This window comes from Lissotriton vulgaris, chromosome 10, assembly GCF_964263255.1.
Source record: "Lissotriton vulgaris chromosome 10, aLisVul1.2, whole genome shotgun sequence".
Classification (NCBI taxonomy): domain Eukaryota; kingdom Metazoa; phylum Chordata; class Amphibia; order Caudata; family Salamandridae; genus Lissotriton; species Lissotriton vulgaris.
Window position 1 is genome coordinate 1,029,492 of NC_141698.1, and position 27,674 is coordinate 1,057,165.

Consider the following 27,674-nt stretch of genomic DNA (forward strand, 5'->3'; position numbering starts at 1 on the left):
TCATCATAAACCCTCTGCAGTGACCCCTTCTACAGAGACCTCTCATCATAAACCCTCTGCAGTGACCCCTTCTACAGAGACCTCTGCAGTGACCCCTTCTACAGAGACCTCTCATCTTAAACCCTCTGCAGTGACCCCTTCTACAGAGACATCTGCAGTGACCCCCTCTACAGAGACCTCTCATCATAAACCCTCTGCAGTGACCCCTTCTACAGAGACCTCTCATCATAAACCCTCTGCAGTGACCTCTTCTACAGAGACCTCTGCAGTGACCCCTTCTACAGAGACCTCTCACCATACACCCTCTGCAGTGACCCCTTCTACAGAGACCTCTGCAGTGACCCCTTTTAGAGAGACCTCATCATAAACCCTCTGCAGTGACCCCTTCTACCGATACCTCTGCAGTGACCCCTTCTACAGAGACCTCTCATCATGAACCCTCTGCAGTGACCCCTTCTACAGAGACCTCTCACCATAAACCCTCTGCAGTGACCCCTTCTACAGAGACCTCTCATCATAAACCCTCTGCAGTGACCCCCTCTCCAGAGACCTCTCATCATAAACCCTCTGCAGTGACCTCTTCTACAGAGACCTCTGCAGTGACCCCTTCTACAGAAACCTCTGCAGTGACCCCTTCTACAGAGACCTCTCACCATACACCCTCTGCAGTGACCCCTTCTACAGAGACCTCTGCAGTGACCCCTTCTACAGAGACCTCTCATCATGAACCCTCTGCAGTGACCCCTTCTACAGAGACCTCTCATCATAAACCCTCTGCAGTGACCCCTTCTACAGAGACCTCTGCAGTGACCCCTTCTACAGAGACCTCTCATCATAAACCCTCTGCAGTGACCCCTTCTACAGAGACCTCTGCAGTGACCCCTTCTACAGAGACCTCTGCAGTGACCCCTTCTACCGAGACCTCTGCAGTGACCCCTTCTACAGAGACCTCTCATCATAAACCCTCTGCAGTGACCCCTTCTACAGAGACCTCTCACCATAAACCCTCTGCAGTGACCCCTTCTACAGAGACCTCTCACCATAAACCCTCTGCAGTGACCCCTTCTACAGAGACCTCTCATCATAAACCCTCTGCAGTGACCCCTTCTACAGAGACCTCTCATCATAAACCCTCTGCAGTGACCTCTCATCATAAACCCTCTGCAGTGACCCCTTCTACCGAGACCTCTCACCATAAACCCTCTGCAGTGACCCCTTCTACAGAGACCTCTCATCATAAACCCTCGGCAGTGACCCCTTCTACAGAGACCTCTCATCATAAACCCTCTGCAGTGACCTCTCATCATAAACCCTCTGCAGTGACCCCTTCTACCGAGACCTCTCACCATAAACCCTCTGCAGTGACCCCTTCTACAGAGACCTCTCATCATAAACCCTCGGCAGTGACCCCTTCTACAGAGACCTCTCATCATAAACCCTCTGCAGTGACCTCTCATCATAAACCCTCTGCAGTGACCCCTTCTACCGAGACCTCTGCAGTGACCCCTTCTACAGAGACCTCTGCAGTGACCCCTTCTACAGAGACCTCTGCAGTGACCCCTTCTACAGAGACCTCTCATCATAAACCCTCTGCAGTGACCCCTTCTACAGAGACCTCTGCAGTGACCCCTTTTAGAGAGACCTCATCATAAACCCTCTGCAGTGACCCCTTCTACCGATACCTCTGCAGTGACCCCTTCTACAGAGACCTCTCATCATGAACCCTCTGCAGTGACCCCTTCTACAGAGACCTCTCATCATGAACCCTCTGCAGTGACCCCTTCTACAGTGACCTCTCATCATAAACCCTCTGCAGTGACCCCTTCTACAGAGACCTCTCATCATAAACCCTCTGCAGTGACCCCTTCTACCGATACCTCTGCAGTGACCCCTTCTACAGAGACCTCTCATCATAAACCCTCTGCAGTGACCCCTTCTACAGAGGCCTCTCATCATAAACCCTCTGCAGTGACCCCTTCTACAGAGACCTCTCATCATAAACCCTCTGCAGTGACCCCTTCTACAGAGACCTCTGCAGTGACCCCTTCTACAGTGACCTCTCATCATGAACCCTCTGCAGTGACCCCTTCTACAGAGACCTCTCATCATGAACCCTCTGCAGTGACCCCTTCTACAGAGACCTCTCATCATAAACCCTCTGCAGTGACCCCTTCTACAGAGACCTCTCATCGTAAACCCTCTGCAGTGACCCCTTCTACAGAGACCTCTCATCATGAACCCTCTGCAGTGACCCCTTCTACAGAGACCTCTGCAGTGACCCCTTCTACAGAGACCTCTCATCATGAACCCTCTGCAGTGACCCCTTCTACAGAGACCTCTCATCATAAACCCTCTGCAGTGACCCCTTCTACAGAGACCTCTGCAGTGACCCCTTCTACCGAGACCTCTGCAGTGACCCCTTCTACAGAGACCTCTCATCATAAACCCTCTGCAGTGACCTCTCATCATAAACCCTCTGCAGTGACCCCTTCTACCGAGACCTCTGCAGTGACCCCTTCTACAGAGACCTCTGCAGTGACCCCTTCTACAGAGACCTCTGCAGTGACCCCTTCTACAGAGACCTCTGCAGTGACCCCTTCTACAGAGACCTCTCATCATAAACCCTCTGCAGTGACCCCTTCTACAGAGACCTCTCATCATAAACCCTCTGCAGTGACCCCCTCTACAGATACCGCTCATCATAAACCCTCTGCAGTGACCCCCTCTACAGAGACCTCTCATCATAAACCCTCTGCAGTGACCCCTTCTACAGAGACCTCTCACCATAAACCCTCTGCAGTGACCCCTTCTACAGAGGCCTCTCATCATAAACCCTCTGCAGTGACCCCTTCTACAGAGACCTCTGCAGTGACCCCTTCTACAGTGACCTCTCATCATGAACCCTCTGCAGTGACCCCTTCTACAGAGACCTCTCATCATGAACCCTCTGCAGTGACCCCTTCTACAGAGACCTCTCATCATAAACCCTCGGCAGTGACCCCTTCTACAGAGACCTCTCATCATAAACCCTCGGCAGTGACCCCTTCTACAGAGACCTCTCATCATAAACCCTCGGCAGTGACCCCTTCTACAGAGACCTCTCATCATAAACCCTCGGCAGTGACCCCTTCTACAGAGACCTCTCATCATAAACCCTCTGCAGTGACCCCTTCTACAGAGACCTCTCATCATGAACCCTCTGCAGTGACCCCCTCTCCAGAGACCTCTCATCATAAACCCTCTGCAGTGACCCCTTCTACAGAGACCTCTGCAGTGACCCCTTCTACAGAGACCTCTCATCATAAACCCTCGGCAGTGACCCCTTCTACAGAGACCTCTGCAGTGACCCCTTCTACAGAGACCTCTCATCATAAACCCTCGGCAGTGACCCCTTCTACAGAGACCTCTGCAGTGACCCCTTCTACAGAGACCTCTGCAGTGACCCCTTCTACAGTGACCTCTCATCATGAACCCTCTGCAGTGACCCCTTCTACAGAGACCTCTCATCATAAACCCTCTGCAGTGACCCCTTCTACAGAGACCTCTGCAGTGACCCCTTCTACAGAGACCTCTGCAGTGACCCCTTCTACAGTGACCTCTCATCATGAACCCTCTGCAGTGACCCCTTCTACAGAGACCTCTCATCATAAACCCTCTGCAGTGACCCCTTCTACAGAGACCTCTCATCATAAACCCTCTGCAGTGACCCCTTCTACAGAGGCCTCTCATCATAAACCCTCTGCAGTGACCCCTTCTACAGAGACCTCTCATCATAAACCCTCTGCAGTGACCCCTTCTACAGAGACCTCTGCAGTGACCCCTTCTACAGTGACCTCTCATCATGAACCCTCTGCAGTGACCCCTTCTACAGAAACCTCTCATCATGAACCCTCTGCAGTGACCCCTTCTACAGAGACCTCTGCAGTGACCCCTTCTACCGAGACCTCTGCAGTGACCCCTTCTACAGAGACCTCTCATCATAAACCCTCTGCAGTGACCCCTTCTACAGAGACCTCTGCAGTGACCCCTTCTACAGAGACCTCTCATCATGAACCCTCTGCAGTGACCCCTCTACAGAGACCTCTCATCATGAACCCTCTGCAGTGACCCCTTCTACAGAGACCTCTCATCATGAACCCTCTGCAGTGACCCCTTCTACAGAGACCTCTCATCATAAACCCTCTGCAGTGACCCCTTCTACAGAGACCTCTCATCATGAACCCTCTGCAGTGACCCCTTCTACAGAGACCTCTGCAGTGACCCCTTCTACAGAGACCTCTGCAGTGACCCCTTCTACAGAGCCCTCCGCCAGATCTGTGATTCTACTGTCTATGTGCCCATCTGTGCGCTTTTAGACCTATCATCATAAACCCTCTGCTCCCACACCTTTACAGACCTCTGCAGTGACCCCTTCCACAGAGGGGGTACGATGCTCCCTGGTGCTTCTGACTGCTGACGAGAGCCCAGACAAGTCCTAGCTGAAAGTACTTCAACATCTGACTCAGATTAAGGAAACAGAATCTCCCACCTGGTAAGAAGGTACCTCTTCAGCAGAGGAATGAAATACTGATGCAGAATAGTTTATGGCAAAACTTAAGCAGCCCCACAGCTCTCGAGAGACCCAGGCGCCTCTATTGAGGTCATCGAGGCTGCCCACTCAGGTGCCTCTATTGAGGTCATCGAGGCTCCCAGGCACCTCTATTGAGGTCATCAAGGCTTCCCGCTCTAGGTGCCTCTATTGAGGTCATCGAGGCTCCCAGGCACCTCTATTGAGGTCATCGAGGCTTCCCGCTCTAGGTGCCTCTATTGAGGTCATCGAGGCTCCCAGGCACCTCTATTGAGGTCATCAAGGCTTCCCGCTCGAGGTGCCTCTAGTTTGCTAAACGTCGTCCTCTATAATGTTGAAGTAGGTGTGAACTGAAAGAACACAAATGCCTTGAGAAATGTGTATTCGCTTTAATAGGTATTAAATATAAACACTCTTATAACTAATCCACACAGTCTGAAGAGATGGAGGCCACATTCGAGGGCCAAGAAAGCCTCACAGGATCGCTGCGTAGCTCTATAACAACCACTGCGCAGCCACATATTCTGGATTCCTCACTCGAGATACGAATGGGGCCCACTTGGGCTTCTACTACCTATGCTACCCTCACCCTTAAAAAGTACATACATTTATTAAAGGTAGGCTTGCTTCAGGCAAATCTTGATAAATACCCAATGTATTTTTATTTATTGACCAAAAGCAGAAATATTAAACAGTGCGCTGTGAGCTGTATTTTTCAAGAAGAAACTCCTCTCCTTTTAGCGGGAGAGAGTAGGGAACTGAAGGTAGCAAAGCATGAACAATAATGACACGAGCCGTCTCTTGACACTCCCATGGAATTATAAAGGACATAGAAGCGTACAACCACATTGCGGTGTTCGTGCTTAACAATGCTCCTTCTGAGCATGTGAAAGATACGAGCCAAAGGGGGCGCGACTGGAAACTCTGTGGATGTAATGTAAGGCCAAAGACTGCATGTAAACTGGAGGTTTTGGCGTGGAGATTCGGCAAAATGAAGGAAACGAACCTGTGGTCTAGTGCTAAACTAAACCAGGCCATACTACTGAGCTAGGGTGACCAGATTCTCGAAACAGAAAACGGGGACAAGTCATAGACATAGAAATAGGACTACGGTTTGCAGTAACCATTGACATAAAAGTAGGACTATTTGACAGCTGTCATAGACATAGAAAAAGGACTACAATGACAGCTTCCTCCACAGACCGAGCATTACAGACAACAAATCCGAGTTCTTTTATTGACACCCCTCTCCTTTACGCAGCAGCATTAGTACTTTTTATTACATTTACACTTTTAAGGACTATAGCATATATTTGTCAAAAATCAATAAAACATCACAGGCTAGCAAACGCCTGATTTACTAGCTTTATCAATGCTCGTTTCTATAGCTGCGCGTCAGCACCACGTAAAGTACAACTCACTAATGTTGCTTAGTTGCTCATGACAGAAAAGCATGGGAGGTAAACTGCGTAGTGCTAAATTGCCAAAGGGCAGCCATGGACCAATGTAAGGAAAACACTTCTCTCCAGGTATTACTGCCTTAGGGTCTTATGGGTAGCAAAGGCTGGCCGACGACATGCCGTAAACAGTGCCATTAGCACATGCGCGTGCATGCTCAACCGGAACAATGAAAAACAGGGACATTTCTGTGTTTAACCAGGACACTGTTTGAAAAAGGACATTTGAGTCACTTGGAGAAAAGTGTCGGGACACTTCTCCAAAAACGGGGACCGTCCTGGGAAAACGGGGACGTCTGGTCACCCTATACTGAGCGCAAGTCCCGGTTGTAGAAATAACCTGTGGTATAGGATTAAACTAAATCAGGATGTATCTCTTAGTGCGAGTCCCTGCTGTAGAAGTAACATTGGCGAATGTCTTTCGGGGCTATCGATTTCACCAAGCTGAGCTATACACCTGCATCTGTAAAAGTAGTAACACTACACACACCCACATACATACACAAGAAGACACAAACAGTTGTTGAAGTAAGATGCACGCGATCTATTCACTTACAGAAAGCCACAGGGCATGAACAAGACAAACCTGATGAACGAGTCGGTAGACTCCTGCTAAGCCTCGCGCTCTTTTAAACAAGACATTTATGGTCATGTTAAAAACATCATAAGCATTACCAACTCAGGCCGCCACCACCACAGGCAATGCACACATGGCAACACATAAAACCATGAATCCCTTGGTGGAGGAACGTACACTTCAGAATATTCACCTAAATCAATCAATGCAATGAAAAAATTAAAACAAACTACTCAAACAACTTCCGGAGAAACTAATAGGCAATACCTACTACACCGTGGAAACGGAAACCCAAAAACTGACGTTATTTATACTCAAAATGCCCAGCAAAATGGAGAAACAACTTCCTTCGTCACCTACACATCACAAAATCAATCACAATTCCATCTGGACTAGACTCTCCCAAAGGTTCAGAGGGGAGGTCTCCAGATAGATCTTCAGGACAGGGAACATGCGCTGTTCAAGGGACAGACCGTCCCCTCACCATCCTTGACCGTCACTGCTGGTCTTATGGTCACAAGATGGACATGATCCTCACGCACCCCTTCGCCCACCTCCGGCGTTAATTCTGATTCCATCCAACACCAGGACTCCGCTGCCTCACGTTGCACTATTGATCATGCCCAGACACATGCCATAGGAAGGAAAGCCCCCGTCCTACCACCCTAGCCGCACTGGAACACGGCCACTCACCCTGCACATTGATCACAATACTGCCAGGCCTAACCCAAGATTGTACCCCAAACCCCACCTTGAGCACATCCAGACTCCCACGGTGGAGCACACCCAATCCAACCGAACCCCCTCCACTTCTACTCTCCATGACACACCCTACCCTCTCCAGAAGATCACACACCTTTAGACCCGGGACCCGCTGCAGGTCCACCTTTATATGGAACAGGACTCCTAAAACACGCAATCACTCTCCGAGACCTTAAAACACCTCCAAACAACAGCGGCTCATCGATGGCACCCACAGACCCTTCCGAGCCTTCAACCCCCTGTCCACAATAGCGGTAGAAGCACTCCAACAAGTTGTGCGGAGTACGTGTAGTACTGGGACATTATATCAACTATTGAACTCTGAAATGAAAGAGGAGCTTGGAAAGTATTTTTTTTAAATAGCAAGAAAAATTGAAAAAAATGAAAACAAGTTTTTTTTAGAGCTTTTACATTATCACAACATGTTTAATGTCTGCAAATTTACAAGCGCAGTTCCAGAAGACTTGTGTTTTTTTCTATATTATACACCATATAGGATCGCAAACTGGGGTGATAGTAAAGGAACCAGTTGCCCCCGCGGGCTTTGTTTAGCGCACACATAGTACATATGTTTGCTACATGTAGATCCCTTCTTCCTTTCAAAAAGAAAATCCCCAGTTTTTTGTATTCCAAACTTGAGCTAAAAGTTCCCCAAACTCCAACATTGATTTTACTGGGAATCCAAAAAGGAGAGATGAGGAGGGTGCAGAGTATTTCCTCCGAGTCTCTGTAGCCATTTTCAGATTAACCATCACCTCTGCATTGTGGGACCAAACCCTCCATCGTTCCAGCAGTGGCTGGCCCGATTATTATCAGTTTATAACCGAGAAAAGTCAGCTTATGCCAGAAAGGGCGTTCAGGCAAGAAAGAAAGGATTACAAATGTGGGCGCCATTCACCAGGTGGCTGAGGTGATTCTTTACTTAAGAGACCCCAGGGCCCCTTGAGGGAGCACACAGTAACTTTAGCACCGTGCCCTTTGAATGTGTGATAATAATGGTTCAATTCATAAGCTGGAATTTATAATGCACTTAAATGAAGTGAGGGTATATTTAATGCAAGTTGAGAAGTGGTTCTCTGACATCACTGAGCGTGCGGGAATGGGTGGGTAGTGGTGGTTGTTATGTAGGTTTTTGTTGAAAATAAAACTAATTATAAATTAATGAAGTAGAAGCACTCAATGAATCCTGCATCACAAAAACCCTACAAGTTTATTCCAAACATCCGTCCAGCATCCCAGTAATCCTGGACACTAACAGAATCCCTCAAGCAAACGTATAACCCAAACACCAGCTCAAAACACCAGCTCAAGACACCACTATCCAGACACTCTACCCTACAAATAATACTCCTAGTCCCCCAACCTCTAGGAGTGCATGCCCCTTCACTGCAGGTCAACTGCCGAACAAGCCTCAGAAATATCAGAAACGATACTAGCGAACAGAACCGACACTGCATTCCTGACGGAAACCTGGCTCAACCGCCTATCCTGGACTTGCTCTCTCCACCGGGCTATTCCATCATTAGACAGGACGGACCAGGATGAATAAGGGGCGGGCTAGTGATCATCCATGAAGAAGAATACCGGATCATCACCCTGGAGATTACGAACGACTCAACCTTCGAATACCTCGGTGTCGCGCTCAGGACAAAAGGAGTCACTCCTATCAAACGCCACGCCATCTATCACCATCCTGGCGATCGCATTCTATTCACCGAACAACTAACCGACCTAATAACTCGATTCTCCATAACTGACACTAACAATGTGTTCTTAAGTGACTTCAATCTGCACTGGAACGACCCTCATGGCGCCTCAAGCTGTAACCTAACAAACCTCCTTGAAATCAGGGACCTCAAGAAACTCTAACAGCAGACCCACTTCAAAGGTCCACTCTAGATGTGATAATCACCAGACATGAGCTTGCCTCTCCGATCCATCATGCCCATCGACTGATCGAACCACCATCTAATCCTGTTCAATATCAAGGTTTACCTCCGATCCGACCCAGCTCCATCCAACAAACCCACACACTGGCAAGGAACATAAAACAAACCCCTCTAACGGAGTTGGAACCCAGGATTAGTGCCCAATTACAAACTCGGCCTCTCCCTCACTGTTGGACCCGGCCCTTTGGGCAGGTTCACCCCTAGACTTTTTGCTTTTTCCTAGCCTGTTTCTGGAACCTGGTGTTGGTGATTCTAGGCCTCTGCGCACTTTTTTCACTGTGGTACAGTGTAAAGTGCTGGAGCTCTCTGTATGAAGGGTGAGTGACCTGCCCTCCCATAGGAATGAATGGGGAATAGGTAGTTCCTGTTGTGTGGGGAGTGCAGGGGTCGAGTTTGGTATGTATCAACTCGTGAGAATGAATGCTGCAAAATGATGTATGCAGCATGACTGTGCCTAGTCTGGAAGTACTACTTTTGGAAGTTGGTATATTTGTGTAAGTTGGTGCTGGCGTGTGATTGGCTGGTGAGTCTGCCCAGGAGTGCCTGGACCTGCTGGTGGATGGACTGTCCGGTTTGAGTAGGACAGGGTCTGCAGGGTCTGCAAGGCCCCAGAGGAGGGGGGTCTGAGTCAGCCGTGGATGAAAGGCCCCTCTGCTGTCAGGGATGGGAGGAAAGAGCGTCTGGTGGTGCCGGGCCGTGCCTGTCGCCCACCCTGCTAGCTCTCCATCCTGACGGCCCACTGTCACCTCTGGCCCTGAAGCTGTCAGGAAAGACGTAAACCAGAAACATTCCAGTACTCGGGGTCCCTTGCACGAAGTACTTCAAAGGCATTCCTGGGTATAAGAAGGAGCTGTGTCTCCCTCCAACTTGTTCTTGTTCTAGCTCTTGTGGCTGACTTGGATCTACCAGGGGTGGGCGCTGCCCAGCCCCTGGGTGCCTGGATTCCTGGACTCCTGGGGGACCCTTCTGCCCTGCCTGGGCTGAAGGGGGGACTTGGCTTTGCCACTGGGGAAGCTCTGGGACCTTGGCAGCATGGAGAAGCTGCCTTTTCCTGGGGAGAGCGCTGGAGTGATTTCTAGCGCCTGGAGGCGCTGTGCTTCCCCCTGAGCGCCTGGTAGCGCTCTGCCTGCTGTCTAGCGCTTTGGAGCGCTTCATTTTCCCCAAGCGCTTGAGAGCGCTTTCTCAGGACTTTCTAGCGCTTAGGAGCGCTTTTCATGTTCATTTAGAGCGCTGGATGCGCTGAGGATTCCTGCCTGGATTTATTTAATTATTTCCGAGTGCCCACCTCGATCTGCCGCGGAGAAAAACAAACCACGAAGGGGCCGCGACCGGATTGGCCGAGACCCAAGGAGAGCCGCGACGGGATTGGCCTGGGGACCGTCGCGTCATCGGCGAGGCCGCGCTGCCATTGGTTGGCGGCCTCGCGTCATGAGGGCTTGCCGAAGGAGCCGCGATGGGATTGGCCCATCGCTCGTGACCCAGGGAAGATGAGGCGGCGAGGAAGAAAGGTGGAGGCGGGTTAACAGGGCTCCCGTGTGCCGAGGGAGCCCTGCAGGGAGAGAAGAGATTGCCCCGGGAGCCTGGCTGGCTCCAATCTGCGTCCCGGTCCCGAGACGGGGGACCGGGCCAAGCGAGGAGAGTCTGGGAGGAGCCGGAGCTCCTCCGTGGCCGCCGAGCCCGCCCCCGTCGCACAGGAAAGCCGGTGAGTGCAGAGCGGAGGGGGCGCGAGGCCCTGGCTGGTGCCTGCCCCTACCGCAGCCGCCGCCCGAGGGAGCCCCGCCCCAGAGCCCGGTGAGTAGGAAGGGCTGGGGGGGCTCCGTCCAGCCTCTGATGGTGCCGATTGAGGCACAGAGTCAGGGCGGCCCCGATTGGCAGCGGGTCGCCCCAACGTTTGAGAGCCCCAAGAGGGGCAGGGGGCATTTTATGTTTTTGAGTTCCCCGAGTGGGACTCCAACGAAGGGGGCATATCTGGGCATATTGTCGTTGCCCGTCCCTAAAGTGGCCCAGTTGTGTCCGAAGCCGCGAGGGCTTCAAGGGCGGCCCCAGCTGGCAGTGGGTCGCCCCAACGTGCGTGAGCCTAGAGAGGTTCATGGGGGCATCATTGTTTTTAGAGCCTGAGAGCTCCAACGTCTGGGGCATGTGCTATGCCCAGAGCCTGTGTGGCTCCAGCAGGGGCGCAGTTTTATTGTTCTCCAGGTGCCCAGCACTTTGTGGGCACCTGCTACGTTTAGGCTTTTTGGTACTTTGAGACTGGCGCTGCATGGCAGCGCACCCCGACACTGAGACTCAGGGCGTCTGAGCCCCAACAAGGCCATTGGCCTAGGGACTGCCACAGGTGGTGGCTTATGTGAGTTTGCGCAATGGTATGGTTATTGCACCTCTGAATGTGATCTTTTGCATCATGTGTTATTCCTGCACCTCTGAAGGTTTTTAGGCCTCATGTGATTTTTGCGCTATTGCTTTACTCTTGACACCTCTGAATGTTTGATGCATTATGTGTCTTTCTTTTCATGCGCTGCACCTCTGAATGTTTAGTCATCATGTGTCTTCTTGCGCTGCACCCCTGAATGTATTGTGATTACATCATGTGCTCTGTCCTTAACACCGCTGAATGTGTAGGTCTATACATCATGTTTTCTTTCTTTACTACTCCTCTGAATGTATATTCATGCATCATGGGTAGTGTGTTCTGAGTTATACCCCTATGTGGATTTCATCCTTAGGTGGTTGTTCTTTCTAGTACAGGTGGTCCTAGTGAGGTCCTGAGTACCTGCGTGACATGCTCCTAAGGTGTTTAGGGTTGCGTAGTGTGTACTTACCTGTTCCCAGTAGTTACTGGATGTGATTCATAACTGTTACTTTGTGCTACAGTGATTTTATACTCTTTTAGTCTAAGTTCTGATAGTATTTCATTACTACTAAAGTGCTGATTGTGACAGTGGCCCTTGTGGCCCTGTCTTGTGAATAATCCCATGTGAATATTGCCCGTGCCAATTGGCACCATGTATATGTGTGATTTTATCTGATGTGCTTTTACAATACAAAAGGTATTTTTATAATAACCTTGTGTGGAGTCTCTTTTGTGGTGTACCTAGTATGTTGTTGCTATTGTGCGCTGACGCAAATGCTTTACACATTGCCTCCGAATTTAGCCTAGACTGCTCGTGCCAAGCTACCAAGGGGGTGAGCAGGGGTTATCCTGGCGTGTGACTTCCTTGCCCTGACTAGATTGGTGGTTTCTGCCTGGCTTTGGCATCAGCCTTAGCCTACCAGAAATAGCCAGTTCTAACACTCACTCTGTAGGTGACCTCATGAACGACTACAGCTTATCAATGACCGGTGTTCTTGGCCAAGTGGCCCGCTCAACTGAAAGAACTCTACAAAAACTCAACCTAGATCTTAAGTTCAACTTGGACCTTGAAGAGAGGAGACAACTAAGAGGGACCAGCAGGTGATTGAGGCAGAACCTCTCACCGGCACACCCTGCACTCCGCAGATTGGAACAGCTCTCCTATAAGAAACACAACTTTAGGGAGAAACCCACTTTCTTTTGTAATCAGCGTGACTGTGCGAACAATAGACGAAGGGAGCTCTACAACCCAATGAAACAACAAACAAGAATAGACGAAGGGAGCTCTACAACACAATGAAACCACAAACAAGAATAGACGAAGGGAGCTCTACAACCCAATGAAACAACAAACAAGAATAGACAAAGGGAGCTCTACAACACAATGAAACTACAAACAAGATAGACAAAGGAGCTCTACAACACAATGAAACAACAAACAAGAATAGACGAAGGGAGCTCTACAACCCAATGAAACAACAAACAAGAATAGACGAAGGGAGCTCTACAACCCAATGAAACAACAAACAAGAATAGACGAAGGGAGCTCTACAACCCAATGAAACAACAAACAAGAATAGACAAAGGGAGCTCTACAACACAATGAAACTACAAACAAGATAGACAAAGGGAGCTCTACAACACAATGAAACAACAAACAAGAATAGACGAAGGGATCTCTACAACACAATGCACTGCAAACAAGAATAGACGAAGGGAGCTCTACAACACAATGAAACAACAAACCAGAATAGACGAAGGGAGCTCTACAACACAATGAAACAACAAACAAGAATAGACGAAGGGAGCTCTACAACACAATGAAACAACAAACAAGAATAGACAAAGGGAGCTCTACAACACAATGAAACAACAAACAAGAATAGACGAAGGGAGCTCTACAACACAATGCACTGCAAACAAGAATAGACGAAGGGAGCTCTACAACACAATGCACTGCAAACAAGAATAGACGAAGGGAGCTCTACAACACAATGAAACAACAAACAAGAATAGACGAAGGGAGCTCTACAACACAATGAAACTACAAACAAGAATAGACGAAGGGAGCTCTACAACACAATGAAACAACAAACAAGAATAGACGAAGGGAGCTCTACAACACAATGAAACAACAAACAAGAATAGACGAAGGGAGCTCTACAACACAATGAAACAACAAACAAGAATAGACAAAGGGAGCTCTACAACACAATGAAACAACAAACAAGAATAGACGAAGGGAGCTCTACAACACAATGAAACAACAAACAACACTGACAACCCAACATGAAACAACAGCCACCAATGAACGCTGCGAAGAAATAGCCAACTTCTTCACTGACAAAAGTTTCTAAAATTGAACAATGTTTTATCCAGAACACAATTCAGACTTCCCTGCCAGCCCGACCTACTCGTGAGGTCATGATTTGTGTCTTTACAGAGGCCTTAAAAATGTCTTCAGCATGACGTAGCATTCCTTTAAGGAGTGGTAAAAACATTGTGACCCCCTTTGAGCAGCGGACAGTGTTTCGAAAGGAAGTCATCTTCCATAGGATCTTTATGTAAAGGTCTGTTATGAAAAGCTGCAGCTCCGGCTATTAGAACATGATAGGCAGAGGCAACATCTGGTGGTGATGGACGTGTGGGGTGAAGGTGCGGGTCTGTATCCCCCCTGTGACGCTCCGTCATAAGCATCCCCGGGATATGTGTCCTCTGGCACGTTCTCATCCTCATCTATGATGGGTGAATGAGGGGACATGTTGCCTGCTTCAGAAGCTTGTGGTGAATCAGGTGGTGGAGCGGCCGGTGGTGTTGATGTAGGCATGGGAGTGTGTAAAGGGCAAGTAGTAATTACCTTGTTCTTCTTTTTGAGAGGTTGTAAAAGAATGTCTATCGCCTTTTCAAAAGCTAATTTTCTTTTGCCGGCTGAAGAATTCTTTTCTTTGTTCTGGGTTGAATTTGCAATGTTTTTTGCCTGGGATTGAGCAGTTCTTGCAGAACACCGAGGATTGGATCAGGTGGAGTTTTCGGTCCGAATGTGTAATATTTCAGAGCCAAAGAATGTTTCAGTGCCAGTGTGGTCAGACCCAAACCACCGTGACGTTTGTCTTTCGCAACCGAAGCGGTGAGTTGTTGCAGAATCAGGCTTGAGGAAGTGGAGGCCCATTTTGCAGGCCAAGGGCGGAGCTTCCAAGCCTGTATGTCGGTGCTTTTCTGCAGGGGGGTGGGGGGCATGAGTAGTTTGTTTGGATGGAACAGAATTTTCTGTCTTTGGATCGGGGACAGTTGTACTCACGGTCCGATATTTCTGAGCAGACTCAAGACTGGCTGAATCTTGTTCCATGTCTCAACAGGAGTTGAAATCATGGATGGACAAGGATTCCTTTTGGGCCGCAGATCAATCAATCAGGACACTAGTTAAGCTCGCTACATACCTGTGAGGGTCTCAAGGCGCTAGGGAGAGGTGGTGGGTGGCTGCTACTGATCGAAGAGCCGGGTCTTGAGGAGTCTTCTGAAGGCCAGTGGGTCTTGGGTCTGCCATAGGTAGGTGGGGAGGGAGTTCCAGGTCTTGGCGGCGAGGTGGGAGAAGGATCTGCCGCCGGCGGTAGTTCTTCGGATGCGGGGGACGGTGGCGAGAGTGAGGCCGGCGGAGCGGAGCTTGCGAGTGGGGGTGTGGAAGCTGAGTCGTCTGTTGAGGTAGGCTGGGCCAGTCTTGTGCAGTGCCTTGTGTGCGTGGATGAGGAGCTTGAAGGTTATCCTCTTGTTGACGGGGAGCCAGTGTAGGTCTCAGGTGGGGTGTGATGTGGCTGCGGCGGGGGATATCAAGGATCAGCCGTGCCAAGGCGTTCTGGATGCGTTGCAACTGTCTCAGGAGCTTGGTCGATGTTCCTGCGTAGAGGGCGTTTCCGAAGTCCAGCCGGCTGGTGACGAGGGCCTGGGTGACTGTTCTTCTCGTTTCAGTAGGGATCCACTTGAAGATCCTGCGGAGCATACGGAGGGTGTTGAAGCAGGATGAGGAGACGGCGTTGACCTGCTTAGTCATGGAGAGGGTGGAGTCAAGGATGACCCCTAGGCTCCTTGCGTGGTCGGTGGGTGTCGGGGCTGTTCCCAGTGAAGTCGGCCACCAGGACGCGTCCCAGCTGAAGGGGTGGAGCCGAGGATGAGGACCTCCGTTTTGTCCGAGTTCAGCTTCAGTCGGCTGTTCTTCATCCATAGGAGACAGCCTTCATTCCTTCGTGGAGGTTGTTTTTGGTGGTGTGAGGGTCTTTGGTGAGGGAGATGATCAGCTGGGTGTCGTCGGCGTAGGAGATGATGTTGAGGTTGTGCTGTCAGGCGACGTGGGCGAGGGGTGCCGTGTAGATGTTGAACAGCTTCGGGCTGAGGGAGGAGCCCTGGGGTACGCCGCAGATGATCTTGGTGACAATGTAGCGGAAGGGTGGGAAGCGGACGCTCTTAGTTCTGCCGGAGAGGAAGGATGTGGTCCAGTCCAGGGCCTTTTCTTGGATCCCGGCGTCGTGTAGGCTTGCTCGTAGTGTGTGGTGGCAGACCGTGTGGAAGGCAGCTGATATGTCCAGGAGGATGAGGTCTGCTGTTTCTCCGTTGTCAAGCAGAGTCCTGATGTCGTCGGTGGCGGCGATGAGGGCTGTTTTGGTGCTGTGGTTGCTGCGGAAACCGGACTGGGATGGGTCCAGGATGTTCTTGTCCTCGAGGTAGTGGGTCAGTTGTTTGTTGACTATTTTCTCAGTGACCTTCGACGGGAACGGGAGCAGGGAGATGGGACGGAAGTTCTTGAGGTCCACCTTGGATTTCTTAAGTAAGGCGTTGATCTCGGTGTGGTTCCAGATCTCCGGGAAGGTCGCTGTCTCGAAGGAGATGTTGATAGCTTTCTGGAGATGGGGTGCGATGACTGTGCTGGCTTTGTTGAAGACGTAGTGTGGGCATGGGTCAGACCGGGATCCGGAGTGGACAGAGTTCTCAATCTTGATGGTGTCATCGTCGTTGATGTTGGACCAGGCGATCAGGCGGCTGGTGCTGATGGTGGTCGCAGGGGTGGAGGTCTCGGGGGTTGGTGGGGCGGTCGTGGCGTTGAAGCCGTAGTGGATGTCAGCGATCTTGCGGTGGAAGAAGGTGGCCAGCGAGTCGCACAGGTCCTGCGAAGGGGGGGGATGTTGGTGTTGGAGCTGGGATTGGAGAGTTCTTTCACGATGCTGAAGAGCTCTTAGCTGTTGTGTGCGTTATCTAGGCGTCCTTGAATGCAGTCCTCTTTGCGGATCTGATGAGTTGATGGTGTCTGCGGGTGCTATTCTTGTGGGCTGTGTAGCTGTCTGGGGATCGTTCGCGGAGCCAGTTCTTCTCCAGTTTCTGGCATGTACGCTTGGAGGTCTTCGGTGAACCAGGTGGCTTTCTTGCTGGTGTAGCTGTTGGATGGTGTCTTGAGCGGATCGATAGTGTTGGCGCAGTCGCCGATCCACTGTCTGCGGGTGGCGGCGTCTGGGTCGGTGGGGTCGGAGGGTGGGCTCTGGGCGAAGGTGGTGGTTAGCTGGTCTTCGGTGACTGTGCCCCAGCAGCGACGAGGAACCCGTTGGGTGCGGTGGTGGGCTCCCTGAAGGTGACTGGATGCAGAGATGGTCGGTCTAGTGGGGTTGATGGTGTGGTTGAAGGAGACGTGGGGGCTTGTGGAGAAGATGGGGTCAAGCGCGTGACCAGTGGTGTGGGTGGGTGTCGTTACAAGCTGTCTGAGTCCGAGGTTAGCGAAGTTGACGATCAGGGTGGTGGAGTTGACGTCATTGTGGTTCTCGAGGTGGAAGTTCAGGTCCCCGAGGAGGATGTAGTCCGTGGAGGAGAGGGCGTGGGTGCTGATTAGGTCGGCAATGGAGTCGCTGAACTGTGGTCTGGGTTCAAGGGTCTGTAGATGAGGGTTCCTCTGAGGGTGATTTTGGGGTCGGTGTGGATCTGGAAGTACAGGTGTTTGGCGGTGCTGAGGGGGTCATCGGTGTTGGTCGAGACTCTGAGGGTGTTCTTGTGGACGATGGCGATTCCACCTCCTTCTTCGTTGGAGCGGTCTCTGCGGGTGATCTTGTAGCTTTTCCGGGATGGCTATGGCGATGTCGGGTGCTGAGGCAGGGTTCAGCCAGGTCTCCGTCAGGAAGGCGACCTCTGGGGTGGTTGAGTCGAGGAGGTCCCAGAGTTCGATGGCATGTTTGCGGGTAGAGCGAGTGTTGAGGAGGATGCATCTGAGGTAGTTGGGCTCTGTGGTTGGTGGTTTGGCGGGCCGGATGCTGGTGAAGCTGCAGTTCCGGCAGGTGAAGGGCCCTTGGGTGCGCTTCGGAGTGACCCGGTAGCAGGTGTGTTCTCGTCCGGGGTTGAGTGCGTGGAGGGTGCTGGCATCGTAGTGTAGTCGGGTGTCGTGGCACGGTCCAGGCACGGACGGGCGCAGACGGGCTTGCCTTAGGCACGCCTGCTGTGTGCGTCTGCTGCGCAGCCATGTTGCGCAGCCATGTTGCGCAGCCATAAAGTAGGGGAGGTGGGAGGGAGGAGCAGCTGGGTGGGGGGGGGGGGGGGGGGGGGAACAGACGAATGGGAGCGGGGGGGCGGGCCGCAGGGGACGCAGCGGTGGGAAGCGGGACCGGCGAGGGGGCAAACAGGCAAAGGCAATGAATGCGTCCTCTTCTGCCTTCTGTCGAAAGAAGATGGCCAGTGATTCATCTGCTTGTCTGCGAAGCATTTCTTGTGTTGAAGACGACAATCTTGAAGAGTCATTTTGGACTTAAAAGATTTGCAGGCCTCACAGGTATCCTCTCTATAATCGGGCGAGAGGCATAGATTGCAAACTGAATGTTGATCGGTGTGAGGGTATTTGGTGCGGAACTACGGACAGAAACGGAATGAAGTGTGTTTCCTCAGCAGCTCATTCGCCGAAAATTATGTAGAAATAGAAGAGGCCCGACCTGTAGGCCGTGGAAGCAGATCGAAAAACCTGATGCGCAAATATGCTAATTACTCGAACGCGAGAGTAAGAGTAACTACACGATCAAGACCATACTGTCGATTTGAAGGATCCACTAGCGAGCCAAAGGGAGCCAGAAAGGATCTCGAACCGGTCCGCGAGAGATTACATCCACACCCATTGGCGGAAAAAAACTATCTCACAATAGAGTCTATGCCCATGCGCTTTATCACCAACACAACCTTGTGACTCCAACAACTACTTTGAAGGAAAACAACTTGTAATTATCCGAGCCCAATACTAGATGGCGCACTTATGCACAGTATGTGTACCTACAGCACACATGCCTTGAACAGAGAGTCTAAACCACTGCCTGCCATTGTTAAGTACTGCCATTACCATATATGAATACACACACTGATATATATATGTAATAACAATACACAGAGTTCTAGATGTATAGGCATGCACATGTGTGCAAGCAACACGTGAGAAAACTACAAGGCACACGTGCAGCATATTTAGTACCTAACTGCATACACAGGCTCACGGTACACAGATCTTGCTGTGAAGCACACGCCGCAATGGAACAGTTACATTTGAGAGGTGCACGTCTTTACAACCTTAAGGTCTGCTTCCTTCCACACTACACGACAAACATATATTGCTTCCCTTCCGGTCTTCACAAGCACTCTTTGGGCAGGGCTTTAGTTTACATGACCGTACAGGCGTCACTTCTGGCAACCACATCATTCTGGTAAGACCGGATGCCAAGCCTGCCTAATGTGGACTCCAGCTCATGCTGCTCTAGGGTGTCTCCAGTTCGTTTCTGTAAGTTCTTGGTCATCCCTGTTTTTTCCCTTTGTCACCGTTATCACCTACCTTGCTCTTCCCTACTTTACACTCCCTTTTCTACATTTCTATCTCTTGCTCTGGTCGAATTCGGATGAGGATGATAAGCCTAGGCCTATGAAATGAGTTCCGGTAAGCAACATCTGCACAAATTAAGCACCTGCCCCAGGAGAGACTCTTGAAACCAGGTAATCGAGCACCCTTGCTCCAGGCCAGCCCTTAAAGCGAGATATTTCAACTATAGAGCATTCTCACAGGCATCTCAGCAGATCAGGCCCTTAAGATGTGATTAATTTTACAGTTCTCTGTGGATCACATTCAGCTGCCGAGCACTGAAGCGTCTAGAGTTTTTCTAACACAAAACCCACTTCTTTTGTTCAGGGAACTGGCAATGTTTGCTAGTAGTGCTTCTGTGCTCACAAAATGTGCCAACTGATCTCCAAGAGCCGAGTCTGGATACTTGTCAAGGCTTACTGATCCTGCAGTGCTCGTCTTTCACATCTTCAAAAAGCGCTGTGCCAACCTGGAAGGGCCTCGTTGGAACCAACCTGCTTCTCATCTTGGTAACTTTACAAGAACTTCATGCATCAGCTCTCGTTGAAGGTCGCTGCTCGCCAGACTCTGCTGTCGCTGAACAAGTCACGGAGAACAGGACAGGCTCCGATAGGAAATTCATACACTAAGAGGATGAAACCCAAGGGTTGGGCAGATGCTTTGAGGAGATGGAAGCTGGGTGTTTGCAAGGGTGCCTGCCGAGTCACTACAGAGAGCTCTACTCCAGGAATTCAGTCATACACTACTACTCTCAGCCAGGCAGGCAACACCCATTGGACTCAAAGGGCTTCAGCCCCCCGTCGTGTGTGGCAGCCTGGGCTGAGACAGCTTCCCGGGCACACACACAGCCGCACTGAGCCCTTCACAGGTCTTTAAAGACCATTTTCATGTTAATGAGGCCTTGCTGTTTCACTCCTTCTAAGAGCCCCTGCAGCGCCACTCTGCCTATTGCTTAAAGTTTCAGCCCCTCCCCCCACCCCCCGAAATTTTTTCTTGCCCCCCCCCGCCGAAATTTGGCTCTAGTTGCGCCTCTGCTCTCAGGTGCTCTGAATGCCTACGCACTGCCAGGCCAGTGTAGTGCACTTTACACTGCCCTCACCGCCGAGATAACCCTATGCAGCTGCCAGGGAATGTGCTTAGAAATCCACACCCAGATGGCATGTTGTCACCATATAAAGGAGGCATTAACGTTTAAGAAGCAAAAGAGAACTTTCACCTGTTTTGAGAGTCTTTCGTCACAGTCTCAAACAACTTTTTGAAATATATTAGAATATTATAATATTGTGAGCTCCATTGTAGACAACGGAGTGCTCCCTGCTTCTACGGGCTGGTAAAGGCTCGCAGAGAAACATTCCAATGTCTTACAAAGGCCTCGCTTCAAGAGGCCTTTGTTTTATTTGTTAGAACATTTTGCCCTCCAGTGGCAGAATGTTCTAATAGCCTTATAGCCCTTTGTAGCAGGGCTATACCGGCTATTAAAGTCATGCAAAGTCCCTTGTCTGCGGCTCGGGCCTTAACACGGTAGCGGGCCTTTACTAGCCGGTATAGCCCGCTACTGCGGGCTATAAGACTATATTAAAGACATTATGGGTGGTGCCAGGTGCTGGTGAATGTTCCACAGCCCTGTGTCTAAGTGATGGGCTATCTATACACAGAGGACACAGAGGAGAAAAACCATGCAGCCGTTTAGGACTCTTTGAACAAAACACAAAAGATGCTGATCATACCAAGAGCACAGTCTCGCAGCTGCCACTCACCTGCGAACAAAGTGCATTTGATTACCACAGAACACGTCCAAGATCAGCCGCTCATAAGCATCCGGCAACTTCACATCCTGGTGAGAGAGAAAAAGCTGTATGAGTGAGTAACAGAAGAGGTGGAAACACAGTACACAGAGTGGCGAAAGACGACAGGATAGAGCGTGGCGGCAGCCGACAGGATAGAGCGTGGCGGCAGCCGACAGGATACAGCGTGGCGGCAGCCGACAGGATACAGCGTGGCGGCAGCCGACAGGATACAGCGTGGCGGCAGCCGACAGGATACAGCGTGGCGGCAGCCGACAGGATACAGCGTGGCGGCAGCCGACAGGATACAGCGTGGCGGCAGCCGACAGGATACAGCGTGGCGGCAGCCGACAGGATACAGCGTGGCGGCAGCCGACAGGATAGAGCGTGGCGGCAGCCGACAGGATAGAGCGTGGCGGCAGCCGACAGGATAGAGCGTGGCGGCAGCCGACAGGATAGAGCGTGGCGGCAGCCGACAGGATACAGCGTGGCGGCAGCCGACAGGATAGAGCGTGGAGGCAGCCGACAGGATAGAGCGTGGCGGCAGCCGACAGGATAGAGCGTGGCGGCAGCCGACAGGATAGAGCGTGGCGGCAGCCGACAGGATAGAGCGTGGCGGCAGCCGACAGGATAGAGCGTGGCGGCAGCCGACAGGATAGAGCGTGGCGGCAGCCGACAGGATAGAGCGTGGCGGCAGCCGACAGGATAGAGCGTGGCGGCAGCCGACAGGATAGAGCGTGGCGGCAGCCGACAGGATAGAGCGTGGCGGCAGCCGACAGGATAGAGCGTGGCGGCAGCCGACAGGATAGAGCGTGGCGGCAGCCGACAGGATAGAGCGTGGCGGCAGCCGACAGGATAGAGGGTGGCGGCAGCCGACAGGATAGAGGGTGGCGGCAGCCGACAGGATAGAGGGTGGCGGCAGCCGACAGGATAGAGGGTGGCGGCAGCCGACAGGATAGAGGGTGGCGGCAGCCGACAGGATAGAGGGTGGCGGCAGCCGACAGGATAGAGGGTGGCGGCAGCCGACAGGATAGAGGGTGGCGGCAGCCGACAGGATAGAGCGTGGCGGCAGCCGACAGGATAGAGCGTGGCGGCAGCCGACAGGATAGAGAGTGGCGGCAGCCACTTTGTAGTTCTAGTTAGGGTTCCCTCAGACAGGAATTCCTCAGATGTTTGCTCGCTAATAACTTTGCAGTTTGACAAATCTTCACAAAAGGTTGCAGAGCTAATCCTTTATCAACACTGGCGATATATGCTAAGTTTCTTATTGATTCGTTAAGAGGGACAAAGAAAAAAGGGAGGTTCTAAAACGTGTTTTTGAACCAATGCATTTTCCACAGACTTTTTAGACAAGTTTAGCGACATAACAACTAAACACATGTTCATAAAATTTGGCAGAAATATAGATTATGGTGCGGAGAGGATCCTATTTGGGATTTCATTATAAATCTTTTAGCTGTTTTAGAAGAGACCCCAGCAGTCCCAGAGACCCCAGCAGACCCAGATACCGGAGCCCCCAGCAGTCTCAGAGACCCCAGCAGACTCAGATACAGGAGACCCCAGCAGACCCAGATACCGGAGACCCCAGCAGACCCAGATACTGGAGACCCCCAGCAGTCCCACACACTACAGACCACAGCAGTCCCAAGCACTACAGACCCTATCAGTCCCAGATACTACAGACCCTATCAGTCCCAGGTGCAAATTCGACTTACCTTGTACCGGTTGCCGTAGGTGAGGTCCAGCTCAGACTCTTCGGGGTTGAAGAACATTCCGGGCTTCTTGGTCATCATTTTGGCATAGACTGCTTCATTGGGCTGAACGCGGATCACCAGCTCGTTGCGCTTGCACTGCTGATTGAAGATATCGCCAGGGACGTCACGGAACTGAAGCCGCACTTCAGCCTTACGCTCATTGAGGGCTTTACCGCAGCGGAGGATGAAGGGTACACCTGGGATTGAGAAGGTTCAGAGGTCAGGTCACGCATAAGTCTTAATGTCTCGTCCTATGCACACGCTTCCGTGTTTGAATGAAAGTTCACCAAATGTAGTTATTTAGAAGAAGAAGAGTAATGTCTCTTATGGTCTTTTGTTTGTCTTTATTCAAGAGCAAAAATCACAACGTCCACCCAACACGTGTTTAGTCGTTAGGGATTTGCCCTTCGACTTCTTCAGGGCTGTAACACTCTGGGTAAGGATTTCATAATACCTTACTGCCTGTTATAATGCCGATCCGGCTGGTCAATAATCCTTCCATTACCACAAAACCAAATGTAATTCCACAAGGTAAATCTTACATTATATAATGCTATGCGTGTTCCTTAAACCCTTCGCCGTGGTGTGAATTCTGCCGCAGTGCAAGGGGGTGGGGCTGGGCGTGGCGCTGCGGTACTCATGACTGCTCCCAGCCGTCATAAATCACGGTGGGCGTGTGCTCATGACTATCGGGAGCCGTCAGAACTCCGCCCACTGATTATTTCTCCCAGACAGTTGGGGAATTACCACCGCGTGGGAGGAGTGGCAACGTTCTGACGGCTCCCGGCTGTCATGAGCACACGCCTACCATGACTCATAACGACCGGGAGCCGTCATGAGCACTGAAGGAGTTAAATGATACATTTCGGGCCGATTTGTGTGGAGAAATTTTAAAACTAAGGCCAATGTAAGAGTAAAGAAATCTACTGCCTCCGGTACATAACGCGTATCCAGCACTGAATTGAATTGGCGGTGTACTAGCTGCAGATTTCTTTCGGCTTACATCGGCCTTTGTTTTAATATTTAAGATTTACCTTGTGGAATTACATTTGGTTTTGTGATAATGGAAGGATTATTGACCAGCTGGTTCGGAATTATAACTGGCAGTAAAGGATTTTGAAATCCTTAACGACGAAACACGTGTTGGCTGGATGTTGTGTTTTTTTCTCTTGAATAAAGACAAAGAAAAGACCATAAGAGACATTACACTTCATCTTTTACATACCTACTTTGATGAACTTTCATTCGAAAATGGAAGCGTGTGCATAGGACAAGACATGATTTACTTGGCGGACCCTCTGGTCCCACATTTTGAAGGTTTTTTAGGGGTTTTTCCCCTCACCTATTGCACCGTGGGAATTGTATGCTTTATTTGTAATAAGCTAATTTTACAGGCGCCGTGTTTCCTGTGTAATTTCCACCAAAACAATAGGCATGCATAAGGCACCTCACTCCTTGTTCACCAAGTCCTGTCCTAACTCCAAGCCTCAGAAAATGTCCTCTTTCTTCCTCCCTCACTTCAGGTCCTCAACTCCCTTCATTGCTCCCTTCCTCCAGTCATGTTTTCCTAATTACTAAACTTTGCCCTTTACCTTCCTTCCAAACACCTTGGCTCTCCCTTTTATCCAGTATCATCCTCCTCTCACGCCCCACGCTCCCCTCCAGCTCTATTCTTTCCATTCCTTTTCTCTCCAGAATGTCCTGAGCAGTGTGTTGAATCCATGGTGAGTGCAGTTCATGCTCATGACCTGTAGTGAGCTGCACGGCTGGCAGGCCTCTGCACGGACAGTTATGGACATATAATGTAGCTTTGAGGCGATGCAGCTATGCCTAAGAAGGCTTTATTAGGGCAGCTGTACACACCGGATTTCTATAACGAAAGGTCTCCTACAGATCCTGAGCGGTTTGGCTGTGCCTTCGAGAGCTTTGAGGGGAGACGTTCCTGTAATGTACCCCTAGATCTGGTCTGAGGGCTCGGTAGGGTTCAGCTGGCCCTCGGACACAGTCAGGGTGTAGGATTACCAGCTCTTTGGGCACCTCTTCTGTGCAGAGAATACAATGAAAGGCCTTGTTGTGAAGGATAAAGTAATACCCTGATGCCTGCTATGGGGGTGCTTCTGCCTAGAAAACGAACCTTTTCCTTTGTGTGAACATCGAATGTTCCAAGGGGCCAGGTTTAGATGGGCGGGGGCATACAGCGCATCATATACCTCCATACCCTCTGAAAACATGATGTGATATGCTTTGAAGACTTCAAACCCTCAGGAACCCCTCAGAGTGCTTTGGGAGGTGGGGAAGTCACTCCAGGGGGCAGAGCCATAGAAAGACTTGCCGAATCATTTGGCCCTGGATGAGTGAGCAGGAAACTCATTTACCTGCACTTCTTTTCAGAAGGGTGTAAGGAAGGCCTATAAAGTAACATGTATATGTAAAGCCCACCTTCAGCTAAAAGGGTGTCTTTGAAGGATGAAGAGCTAAGTAGACCTGCCTGGATTTGAACCTGTGACTGTAAGGTCACTCAGATCCCTGCAGTGGGTGCATTATCTTACTGATCCACCAGAGTGAGCTACATATAGCATCAGTAGGCGGGCCTCTGGAATCTGCCTGGCTGGACCACCTTGACGAGGTCCACTGGTATATGCCCACATAAACCCGTCGCCTCCCAAGTCTTTCATCGCGATCTTTCAATGCTCAGCGACTGGTGAAGCTTCCTCATGGTGGCTTCTGTGGTCCTGGCATAGCATGGCAGGATGGCAAGCAAGACAGCTATGCTAACAGTAAGAGCAAGTGTGCTGAAGCACATCAGCAAAGTGCAATCAGTGATTTGAACAAGAAAATTAATTTATTTATTTATACAATTTATATAGCGCGCAAATACCCTAAGGTGTCTCGGTGCTGTTCAGAACAAGAGCATAGAGAGGTCAAGTTCTTACTGATTAAAAAGCCATGTTTTTAATTGTCTCCGAAACGTCAAAAGACAAATATTTTTAACTGATTTCAAGACCTATTTAGAACGCTGGCACAAATTAGTTTTGAATTAACTGAACAATCCTCAGATAAAAACCTTAATATTGAGAACAGTAGGGCAATGGTTCCTGGCTGTTGAATATCTCTCCCTCAAAATACACTAGACTACACGAATCCTTCTTCAACTTTCCCTATGAAGTGAGACTGAAACGCTTTCAGTGCTAGATATTGAATATGCTACTTACCAGTATGCATCTGTTCTTGGCATGTAGGGCTGCTAACATTCATATCTTAGCATTAGATCGCCACCTAGTGTTGGGTCCGGATGATCGCACATTGTTGTCCTGGAAGAGTCTTCGAAGTATCCTGAGATGGGTGGCTCCTCCCCTGGACTACAGTGCGCATGGGCATCGGCTCCATCCCCAGATTGTTTTTCGCCATTGTGGCAGAGGATGGAGTGAAAAGTGTAAAGGATGTCCATGCTAATGATTGAATACAATAGTATATCTGCAGCTGCGACAGGCACCGGGGAGGAGGGTGGGCGATATGAATGTTAGCAGCCCTACATGCCAAGAACAGATGCATACTGGTAAGTAGCATATTCAGTTCGAGGCATGTGGGCTGCTAAATTCATATCTTAGCATAGAATACATAGCAGTCCCTCCATTAGCGGCGGTTGCCTGTGCCAGCTGCAGAAACCTGAAAAAGTGTTTTGAGAACAGCCTGTCCTACAGCCGCTTGCTGTTTGGAATGTACATCAACACAGTAATGTTTTGTAAAGGTATGTGGTGTAATCCACGTGGCTGCTCTGCAAATGTCCTCTAGAGGAATGTTACCTAGGAAAGCCATGGATGCCCCCAACTTGCGTGTGGAGTGTGCCTTTGGGGGTATTGTTAAAGTGCGCTTGGCCTTTTGATAACAGATTTGAATGCACTTAACAATCCATCTGGCTATTCCAGCTTTGGAGATCGGGTTGCCTTTGTGTTGTGGTGAGAAGGCAACAAAGAGTTGTTTCGTCTTCCTAAAGTGTTGTGTCCTGTCCATGTAGTACATCAGTGCCCTCCGCACGTCTAACGTATGGAGCATTCTTTCCGCCACTGTTTGTGGGTTCTGGAAGAATGCTGGCAAATCGATAGTTTGGTTGAGATGAAAGTGTGACACCACCTTTGGAAGGAATTTGGGGTTAGTACGTAGCACTACCCTATTTGGATGAATTTGAATGAAAGGCTCTTGTATTGTGAGTGCTTGCAGCTCACTAACACGCCTTAGTGACGTAATAGCAATTAGGAAAGCAACTTTCCACGTTAGGAATTGCAGTTCACACGAGTGCAGTGGCTCAAATGGTGGTCCCATCAGTCTGGTGAGGACCACATTGAGGTTCCAAACCGGAGCTGGCGGTGTTCTTGGGGGAATGACTCGCTTCAGACCTTCAAGAAACGCTTTAATGGCAGGCACCCTGAAGACCGAGAGATGCTGCCTATTTTGAAGGTAAGCTGCGATGGCGGATAGATGTATTCGAATAGAAGTGAACGCTAGTTTGCACTTATAAAGGTGTAACAGATAGCAAATGATGTTAGGGATAGATGCATCTAGCGGGTTTATGTCATTGTCCGCACAGTAAATGACAAAACGCTTCCATTTTGCGGCATAGC

General features: G+C 50.3%; 1 protein-coding gene across 3 annotated transcripts in view; it reads right to left on the minus strand.

Annotated features, from left to right (window-relative positions):
• Positions 1-27,674, minus strand: part of G6PD (glucose-6-phosphate dehydrogenase) — a 193,070-nt gene that overhangs the window by 14,735 nt on the left and 150,661 nt on the right. For all 3 annotated transcript variants that reach the window (XM_086940135.1, XM_086940137.1, XM_086940136.1), the window contains exons 10-11: positions 23,017-23,252; positions 21,275-21,351 (exon numbers count right to left, since the gene is read on the minus strand). In XM_086940135.1, the coding sequence (XP_086796261.1) occupies positions 21,275-21,351; positions 23,017-23,252 (313 nt within the window). The remainder of the gene's footprint in view (positions 1-21,274; positions 21,352-23,016; positions 23,253-27,674) is intronic.